Raw genomic sequence first — 10358 nt, 5'->3', positions numbered from 1 at the left:
ATAGATTAAGCCGCAAGCTAAAAGTGATCTTTGCCCGATTAATTACCGACTTTACTGTTTTTAATATGAAATAAGAAAATATTGATAAATTATTTTACTAAATAATTGATGAATTTAGAAGACGACACAGCTATAAAAAAGGACGTTTTGTGCTTTGATTCCCTTGATGATGTAGATTATAAATAATATGTAATGGGAACAATGTTAAGAAGCAGGAAAACAACGGAACATTTAAAATATTGGCTGATAATTATAGAGAGTATTTTGGTTATACAAATTATATAATTTGGCTTATTTCTCAAAAAATTATACACGCGACAAATATGTATTCATACGCTTATATCTTCATATCGTATACCATCCTTGGACTATAAAATTCAAATAACTCGATACCAACCTTGGACTATAACTAATTCAAATAACTATATCCGGCCTTTATATCTTCATTCGAATAGGTCATCAAAATGGAAAAAAATAAAAATTGACAACTTTTGCCTACATATGGCAAGAAACATTGACCAAATATGACTTTTATTTTCGAAATCACTTGCTAAATGCTATATATATCTTGGATCAAGCGGTCTAAATTGCGAGTTGATGATCCACCTTCACTAACACTTGCTCTCGCCAATTTTGTCATCTCATTTGCCCTCTGCAAGAACTCATTTCTCCTCGCTTCCATCAATTCGCTCACCATTTTCTCGATTATGACTCTACCACAAGTATCTTTCAAGTCTAACCCCAATTTCCATACCTCCCCAACAAACCTGCTATTGACTTGTTGGTCAGCCAATTGAGGCCAACATATCATTGGCACTGCCTCGTATAAGCTCTCCAAAGTCGAATTCCAGCCACTATGAGTTAAAAATCCCCCAATGGAAGGGTGTGCCAAAACCTCTTCTTGAGGAGCCCAGCTGACAATATAACCATTTTCCTTCCGACCCTCTTTCAGTTCAACTTCCAATACATCATCTTTATCCTTGATAACATCATGCCTAATAACCCACAAAAACTGCTGACCACTATTGACAAGGCCGTGCCAGAACTCTGTCAACTCATGTTTTGTCAATGTAATCACGCTTCCAAAGCTTACATAAAGTACTGACCTCGATGGTTGCTCGTCCAGCCATTTTAAGCAACTTCTGTCTTCCTCCCATAATCCGTTGGAAGATATGGATTTACCTTTTGATTCTGATGCTAGTTTGTTCTTCAAGTGTGCATGGAGCGGACCAATGGTGTAAAGATTGGGTATATCAACACGAATTTGGTCCAGTATTGGTCCTTCGAGTCCCTCGAACGTGTTGAATATAAGCCCTTTGGTTCGAAGGGTGCTTAGAGTTACGCTCATGACACATTGGAAAGCTCCTTCTCCCAAATTATCCACCCGGCAAAAACTCGGTAGATCACGTCGCCTTAGAAAGCTCTCCATCCCCTTCACATTTGCAATTGGAGTGTCTAGGTCGTTTCCTATCATAAAGTCGTTGGCCAATTAATATAACTCCCAAGTAAGAAAAATTTATAAAAGAAAAAAATCATCTATGTGGTCCTACTGGGTAACATGCAGTTTTTCACATGTGTTCCTTTGGGTAACATGGTCATTTGAGTTTTTCACAAAACGTTGTAATAAAGGCCGATGAATGCCTAGGTTCTATTGGAAACCTCTCTGTCATCACAGGGTAGGATAATATTTGCGTGCACACTATCCTCCCCAGATTATACCGGGTATGTTCTTGTTGTTGTTGATGTAAGGCCGATAAATACAATAATAATACTCCTAGATAACAAGTTCAATAAACTAAAACTTGTTGTCTTCCCTAGAATTGGGTCAAACGAGTTTAAAGTGAAAAAAGCTCACCAGAGAAGGGAAGCTCGCCGGCATGGATTAATTGAGGGATGCAATAATAAGCCCAAAAAGAGGAAGCGCTTGAAGTACGAAAATGAAAGGTAGGAATCCCACACTCTTCAGCCACTTCAAGTGCTATAATTAAAATACCATCAGATATAAGACAAGTCACTGGGGGTACCTGCCCTATAATTTTATCAGTAGTGCCTAATTCGCAATTATCCAAAAGAAACAATTCTTTGAGAAGTGGTTTGGCAGTGGTCCTCAAGGACTTCAAAACGGCCATAATATCATCAGAAGAATGTGGAAGTCCATCGCCGAGGCCTAAGTTAATGGTTTTGAATCTGAAGCCTGGGAAACGGCCAAAACGGGACTGAAGGTCAGTACAACGTAAAAGTCGATTATGAATAGAAAGAGCATTGATGAAGGTAACATGGATATTGCTGGACAAGCTAAGAAGCTCGGCCAGATTGAGCATTGGATGGACATGGCCCAGTGCTGGAAATGGGAAGATGACCACATGAGGTGGTTGTCTTGCTCCTTGCTCCATCGTAATTTCTCCAATTCTACTATCACTTTTCAGCTCCTATTATACTTGGAAACTATTTGTGGTGAAACTTTGGTTGCAAATGCTTCTATGAGGCGGGCATTCATGTTTATCTAATACTCCTACAAGACAAGTCCAAATTTGCTCAGCTAAGCAGGGGCGTAATAGAAGATGCTTTTTATGTGCTACGATACAAATACAATGGACCAATAGAACAAATACGTACCTTTTCTATTATTTATGTATACAAACTTTTAAATGGCCTGAAAACTAAACTGGAAAAGATTACGGTCAACCAAACATGATTTTTTTTTTGTTTGCACGGAGGCTCTAAAAACAACTAATTGACTGGTTTCCCCAATTTAATTTGTCTTATGCTTAGCGGGTAGATCGATTTCAAGGTTCACTATAAATATTATTGGCATATTATTTCAGTTAGGATTTATACACTCATTTTTATAGCATATTATTTATGACTTTTATCATATTTCTAATTAAAATTTATCGGAAATTTACTTGTAACTATGTACTTTCGATAATGTTTAGCTCTAGGCCTCCAATTCCATTGAGCCGCCTCTATTATTTTCTCTTTCTCTATGTTTTATGAGCTGTTTATTTTTTCCTCAAACCATGTGTAGATTTTGAGAAGAAGAAAGGACTTATTGTATTTTTGTGTATTTCTTACTTTCCTAAGTAAATGTATTTATATACTAGGTCCTATGACTATTTTAGGAAGGAAAATAAATTACAATCAATCAGAATAAAATCAAATCTCACTCCCCCTCAAGTTGATGCAAAGATGTCACACATGCCCAACTTGCAAACCAGTGTATGAAAAGTCTGTTTGTTGAGACCCTTGGTAAACACATCATCAAACTATTTTTTTCGATGGCACATGAAACAAACTCAAGACACGAGTTGTAATTTTTTCTTTGATTAAGTGTCGATCAATTTTCACATGCTTATTCGGTCATGCTGGACTGAATTATGAGCTATACTGATGGTAGCCTTATTGTCACAGTACAAGGAGAGTTTTTCTTTTTCAGACAGTCTCAAGCCCTCTAGTAGTTGTTGTAGTCAAAAAGGTTCGCAAACACCCTGGGCCATAGCTCTTTATTTTACATCCGCACTTGATCTAGCAACTACACTTAGCTTCTTACATCTTCAAGTAACCAAGTTTCCTCGTACGAACGTACAGTAAACGGATGTAGATCTTTTGTCATCCAGAGATCCAACCCTTGGAGCAGACTTCAGATATCGCAAAATGTGAAAGACAACTTGCATATGAGGATCTCTGGGATCATGCATGAACTTACTCACACTACAAGAAATCTACCTTATTGTGGCGACCAATGTCGCAACAAAAGCCCCAAAAGTCGCTATTGGTGCAAAGATGTCACGCATGCCCAACTTGCAAACCAGTGTATGAAAAGTCTGTTTGTTGAGACCCTTAGTAAACACAACATCAAACTATTTTTTCGATGGCACATGAAACAAACTCAAGACACCAGTTGTAATTTTTTCTTTGATTAAGTATTGATCAATTTTCACATGCTTTATTTGGTCATGCTGGACTGAATTATGAGCTATACTGATGGTAGCCCTATTGTCACAGTACAAGGAAAGTTTTCCTTTTTCAGACAGTCTCAATCCCTCTAGTAGCTGTTGTAGCCAAAAAAGTTCGCAAACACCCTGGGCCATAGCTCTATATTCTACATCCGCACTTGATCTAGCAACTACACTTTGCTTCTTGCTTCTTCAAGTAACCAAGTTTCCTCGTACGAGCGTACAGTAACCGGATGTAGATTTTCTGTCATCTAGAGATCCAACCCTTGGAGCAGACTTCAGATATTGCAAAATATGAAAGACAACTTGCATATGAGGATCTCTGGGATCATGCATGAACTGACTCACACTACAAGAAATCTACCTTATTGTGGCGACCAATGTCGCCACAAAAGCCCCAAAAGTCGCTATTGGTGCAAAGATGTCACACATGCCCAACTTGCAAACCAGCGTATGAAAAGTCTGTTTGTTGAGACCCTTGATAAACACATCATCAAACTATTTTTTCGATGGCACATGAAACAAACTCAAGACACCAGTTATAATTTTTTCTTTGATTAAGTATTGATCAATTTTCACATGCTTTATTCGGTCATGCTGGACTGAATTATGAGCTATACTGATGGTAGCCTTATTGTCACAGTACAAGGAATGTTTTCCTTTTTCAGACAGTCTCAATCCCTCTAGTAGTTGTTGTAGCCAAAAAAGTTCGCAAACACCTTGGGCCATAGCTCTATATTCTACATCCGCACTTGATCTAGCAACTACACTTTGCTTCTTGCTTCTTCAAGTAACCAAGTTTCCTCCTATGAGTGTACAGTAATCAGATGTAGATCTTCTGTCATCCAGAGATCCAACCCTTGGAGCAGACTTCAGATATCGCAAAATGTGAAAGACAACTTGCATATGAGGATCTCTGGGATCATGCATGAACTGACTCACACTACAAGAAATCTACCTTATTGTGGCGACCAATGTCGCCACAAAAGCCCCAAAAGTCACCACTATAAACATATAGCAGCTACCTTGGACTCGCTGCATGTACTCCCGTTACTGAAGGTTATTAGTGACGACTTTTTATAGTCGCCACGAAAAGCAACAATTTGTGGCAACTAAATTCGCCACAATAAGCAAGCAAATACTCTTTGAAAATGGCATTTAGTGACAACTTTAGTCGCTACAAAACCATGGTATATTCAGCAGCAAGTCTCCGTCGCTACAATAGCTTGATGATTAGTGACGACTTTAGTCGCCACAAATAGGTTTTTCTTGAAAAAAAAATTATGATGCTGCTATATTTTTACAAATATTGCCCAAATGTATTAGAATAATCCATAACGTTAGAAGAGACAGCGATAAAGACATTTCTCAAACAAAGTTATATCGGAACTTTTTATTAACAAATTCAAAACATATTGTAGTTGTACATATACATGAAATGCACAAAAGAACAAAGATAAATATAATGTTTTGGAGCTCCTCCTCGGCTAGCACCATTCCTCCTCCCCTAAAGAACATGATTTTGGAATTCAACTAACAAACTTCATGTCCTAGATGCAGCCAAAGGTGGGAGAGAAAAAGCCTGACCAAAATCAAGAAAGGATAATATTGGCAGCTCCCATTGTTCCGCTCCTTGGTACTGCCCATAAAAAGGTGCATCATTATCCTTTGCGCGCACTATGGATAGATTAGTTACTACCTACAAAGAAAATTCAAGGAGATTTATTAGACAACACATTCAGATACCATTAATATGGAATGATGCAACCATGTGAATATGTTTTATTAAAAGGTCACAACCAGAATGATGACTAAAATTACTCTTTCATTTGTAAGTCCCCAAACTTTAAACCAATCAACTGATAATAAACTTATACAAGAAGAAACACATGAGAATCATCAGTTGCAGAAGAAATGCAGCTACAAAATTAGCAAATCAACCCACAAAGTAGCCACGCCAAAGGGGTAAAGTTCAAACATAGCTTACTTTCCCTTGGTTTTACCTATTTGTAGCCACCAATTCACTGAGCTCCCCGAAAAAATATAATGGAACTACTAACCTACAGCCATTTTAGACATGACTAACAAAGTAGTGTATAATGCACAAGATTGTAACTAACGGACCAACTATAAATGCATAAGTTGAACAGGCATGTAATAGTATTAATATGAAACTAGAACACTTGACTGCCACTATTCTAGAATAAGCTTAACACTAATATTTAAGACACTTGGATCTTACCATAACTCATTAACCACAATACACCTACCAAAGTTATTGTACCTTAAAGTTGCTAATAAGCTGAAATATCAATCTCTTCAGCAACAAACTTCGAATGCAAAATTTGCTCCAAGTCATAAATGCTTTCGACTTAATCACATACCAACACAACTTTTAATAACCAACTTTTACATTCTTATGGAACATCTCTTCTTATGATAAAATATGCACACTTCAGTGATACACCTAATACAAAGGTGATTAATAAGAATATAAACTTGTAAAAAGTTCATCAGGTGGTTTCCATAAGGAGGCTACTAAAAGATTAAACATGAGAAGACATTGTATCAGAATTTCTAATGCAGTTCATTTACAAGTACAAATCTCCAAAAATAACATGTTTATAATATTAGGAAGGTAAAAATAACCTGTTCGGAGTATTGGAATAACAAACAAATAAATAGAAGTTGGTGACAATAAGAGCAGTTAGTTTCAATTTGGCCAATTACCTAGCGATCAATCTGATTAGATGGGCATCCCAAATGCATAATATCAACTATCCAAATATATGTGAATCACATATTCTCTTTTCTCTGAAAAATCACAAGATGGAAAAAATCCTTAAGTCTATTTTTCTTTCTAATCTTAAATAGGCTAACATCAACGGAACAAATGAAGCGAATTAATACAAATTCTCACTCAAAGACCTAATTTCTAGGCTATCATAACCAATAACTAAGGGAAATGGGAATTGAATCTTTCCAAAATTACTGAAAACTTACCACTCCAAAGCACCGAGCACTAAGCAGTATTCAAGCATAAAAGCCCTAAAATTGCAAAAATATAATCAAACCCAGTAGTTTCAAAGCTTAAGAGAACAAAGATAACATAAAAAAAATAGTTAAAAATCCACATAATTAGTCCTTAATTTTACACTTCTAGAGAAAGGAAACAACACTAAATAACCAAAAATACCTAAAGATCGTGCTAACCATGAGCCTTGCGCTGCACAAACACACCAGTCGCAATCATGTATAATCACTTATTCCGAATATGATGATAATTCGTAAACCATCACAATAGAGAAAAAGAGATTAGGTTTTCTCGCCTTGTGAAAACAGAGAGCACAAAATCTAGAGAGAGGAAGAAATGAGGAAGGAAGTCAGTGGTCGATTCGCCAGATAAAGAGACAAGAAGGAGCATGTTCACCACCGATGGTGTGTGGTCCTCTTCAGTGACTTAATATGGTAGATTTAGTGGCGACACTAAGAGTCACCACAAAAGCCCTTGTGTTCGGTGGCGTTCACCGTGCTTGCGAAGAGATACATTATATTTTGCTGCGACGCATTCTTAGTCGCCACTAATACTATGCTTCCAGCTGCGATAATAGTTGTAGCCACTAAACATTTATCTTTTGTGGCGATAGCATCAGTCAGATTTCTTGTAGTGTCACCAAGCTAATTGAATAGGTTATGTCTGGTCTAGTGTAAGAGATAAATGAGTCTTTCAACCTATCTTTAATTTCTCTCCTTGTCAACTGACTCTCTAACTCCGCTTTGTAACTTGTGATTGCTTTCAACGGGCGATTTTGCGGGTCTGCAACCTATCATACCAGTTTTTTTCAAGAGATCCAGAATATACTTCCTCTGAGAAATAAAGACTGTTCTTTTTGGTCTAGCAACCTCAATACCTAAGAAGTACTGCTAGTTTCCTAGATACTTGATCTCAATTTCATATGCCAACAATTTCTTTAATCGGGCCATCTCCTGTTATTAATATGTCATCAGCATAAACTAGGAAAAGAGTGAATTTACCCCTATAATGTCTTATGAAGAGGGTGTGATCAATATTGCTTTGTTGGTAACCAAAAGAGGTTAGTGCTTTGCAGAATCTGTCAAACCAAACTCTAGGGATTGCTTCAGTCAGTACAAGTCTTACTTCAATATGCATACATTTCCTTGACTTTGGTGCAGTATCAAATCTCGAAGGAATCTCTATATACACCTCTTCTTCTAAGTCTCCATGAATAAATACATTCTTCACATCAAACTGTTACAAGTCACAATCAAGATTAGGTGCATAAGACAAAAAAATTCTAATAGTGTTCATCATAGCAACATGGGCAAATGTCTCTTGATAATCCACTTTATAAGTCTGAGTGTAACGACCTGACCGGTCATTTTGAGCTCTAGCATATCGTTCGGCAGTTTGAGGCCTTGATTAGTTTTACTTCATGTATTATGACTTATGTGTGTAGTCGGAATTAAATTTTGGAAGTTCAGAGTTGATTCAGACAGAAAATTCTAATTTCGGAAGCTTTAAGTTACTTTAAAACTAACAAATTAAAGTTCAATTGAACATAACAATCCAAAACAAGTGAAAACTAATTACAACAAAGTTCAAAATTGTTCAATCTAATTCAAAATTGGTTCTATTAGTCTAGTTTAAAGTATTTAAAAGTATTGGTCAAGGGGTGTTTTGTACAACATCATCATCACCGTCTGATGAACTTTCATCTACAAGACGGTATAAACAACGGTCTTGTGGAGGATGGGAAGAACTATCACGGTGAGGACAGGAGAAATGATCACAAGGAGGACAGGAGGAACGATCACGTGGAGGTCGAGCCTCTGGCGATGACTCACGAGACCGGGGCAACAGAAAAGCTCCAGTAGATAAGAGAGTTCTGATCTAAGCTTGCATACCAAGGAATTGAGCATCTCTAAGCCTTTCTCTTTCCTTGGACACTTCTAGCTTGGCTGTAAGCTTTGTCACTATCTCCCGCATAGCCGAGAGGCTCTCCCTATTAAGTTCCTCGCCTTGCGAGGAAGTCCTTATTCCTTGAATCCCACACCTATAGCGATGGAATTTTTTCTTAGGAAGCCCGTATATCTTCCCCCCATTTTGGACCGCCAACAGCTTCCAACCATATTCTTTCAGCATCCTCATCCGAAGGTTGGCTTGGATCGCCCGATTCATCAAATGGATGACTACAAATGAATTCCTTCCCGTTACTTTTGTAGCGATCCTACATTATTTTAAATTAAATTAGTATTTAAAAATTCTTATAAAAGTAAATTATAACACTTAAAGAAAATTGAAAGCTTACATATGCAGTCTCTGCCCGGTCCTCGACCCACCTATCTCCATCCTCCTCTTTCTTCTTCTTTACAATATACGTCTCCTTGAATAGCTCATCATGGCTCATTGGACGTCCATACTTCTTTTCCTGAAAACAAATTAATTTAGTTAATAAATAGAATTGATATACTTAGAAAATTAAAATAATTTAATCAATTACCAATACTCTTTTTATTGTTCCCAGGCTGATCAACCTCCAGTGTGCAAGGAGCCTCCCTTCTCGGATGCGCGAGCTTTCTTTCCTTTTTCGCTCCTCTCTAAGAAATCCTCGGTCTGCCATTGCCTTAAAAAATCATTCCATTAAATCCTCAAGACACCATCCAGGCCTCTTGTTCTTCTTTCTAGCATCCGAGAAATTATCTGCCAATCTCGTGCGAGCTTTTTGATGAAAATTTGCAGCTACTTCTGCGCTATAGTGGTCTTCCCATACACACTTGCTCTACATTTCAAAAGTTAAATATTATATGGAAACATCATAAACATAAATCATCAAACTGCTTAAAAGAACATTTATACCTTAAATTGATTGAAAATTTGCTCATTCAGCGAGAATGAAAAATCAGTCCAAGTCGCATAAAGGCCATCATAAAGCTTTCTGATGGCATTGGTGATTATCTTCATAGTCTGATTACCCGTCCTGAACCTACAATTTAACAATAAAAATACATGAATATCAAGTAAAAACATTACAAAACAATAGATGCAAAATAACAAATAACTCTTACCCATCACCCTCAGGGACTATGATGATCCTTCCATAGCGATTATAATGCACTACCTCTGGATCATTATCCTCAGCATGTGTATTAGAGGCATGTGTAGACGGTGTAGGGGGCTCAGAGCTACTGCCTCGCAGGTGAAGGCTGGAAATAGATAGAGTTGATGATGAATATGGTTGCGATCCCTGTGACTGCGACATAGCTGGATGCGATCCAAGTGGCTGTGATACTGATGGCTTTGACCCGAGCGGCTTGACCCGACTGGATGTGGCATGGATGGATGCGATCCATGTGGTTGTGATATGTAGGGATGTGATCTAC

The 10358-nt window shown here is 37.5% G+C and overlaps 1 protein-coding gene and 1 long non-coding RNA gene across 3 annotated transcripts; both read right to left on the bottom strand.

Moving 5' to 3' along the window:
• Positions 1–262: 262 nt before the first annotated feature.
• Positions 263–2485, bottom strand: LOC107816736 (7-deoxyloganetic acid glucosyl transferase). Its single transcript, XM_016642477.2, has 2 exons — positions 1856–2485; positions 263–1467 (listed from the first exon to the last, which is right to left on the bottom strand). The coding sequence occupies exons 1-2, from the start codon at positions 2391–2393 to the stop codon at positions 551–553; spliced, it is 1455 nt and encodes a 484-aa protein (XP_016497963.1). The 5' UTR covers positions 2394–2485; the 3' UTR covers positions 263–550.
• Positions 2486–5320: 2835 nt separating this feature from the next.
• LOC107816737 (uncharacterized) lies at positions 5321–7747 on the bottom strand. 2 transcript variants are annotated; one of them, XR_001655033.2, is made up of 4 exons: positions 7153–7747; positions 6960–7004; positions 6687–6770; positions 5321–5655 (listed from the first exon to the last, which is right to left on the bottom strand). It is a non-coding gene; the product is annotated as an uncharacterized LOC107816737 (long non-coding RNA). The 2 variants fall into 2 exon arrangements; XR_001655034.2 differs by lacking the exon at positions 6687–6770 and having other exon boundaries at positions 7153–7744.
• Positions 7748–10358: the final 2611 nt, after the last annotated feature.

The sequence above is a fragment of the Nicotiana tabacum genome, chromosome 4, assembly GCF_000715075.1.
Source record: "Nicotiana tabacum cultivar K326 chromosome 4, ASM71507v2, whole genome shotgun sequence".
Lineage (NCBI taxonomy): Eukaryota > Viridiplantae > Streptophyta > Magnoliopsida > Solanales > Solanaceae > Nicotiana > Nicotiana tabacum.
Note: the sequence above shows the minus strand (reverse complement) of the source record. Positions and strands in the feature narration are given on the sequence as shown.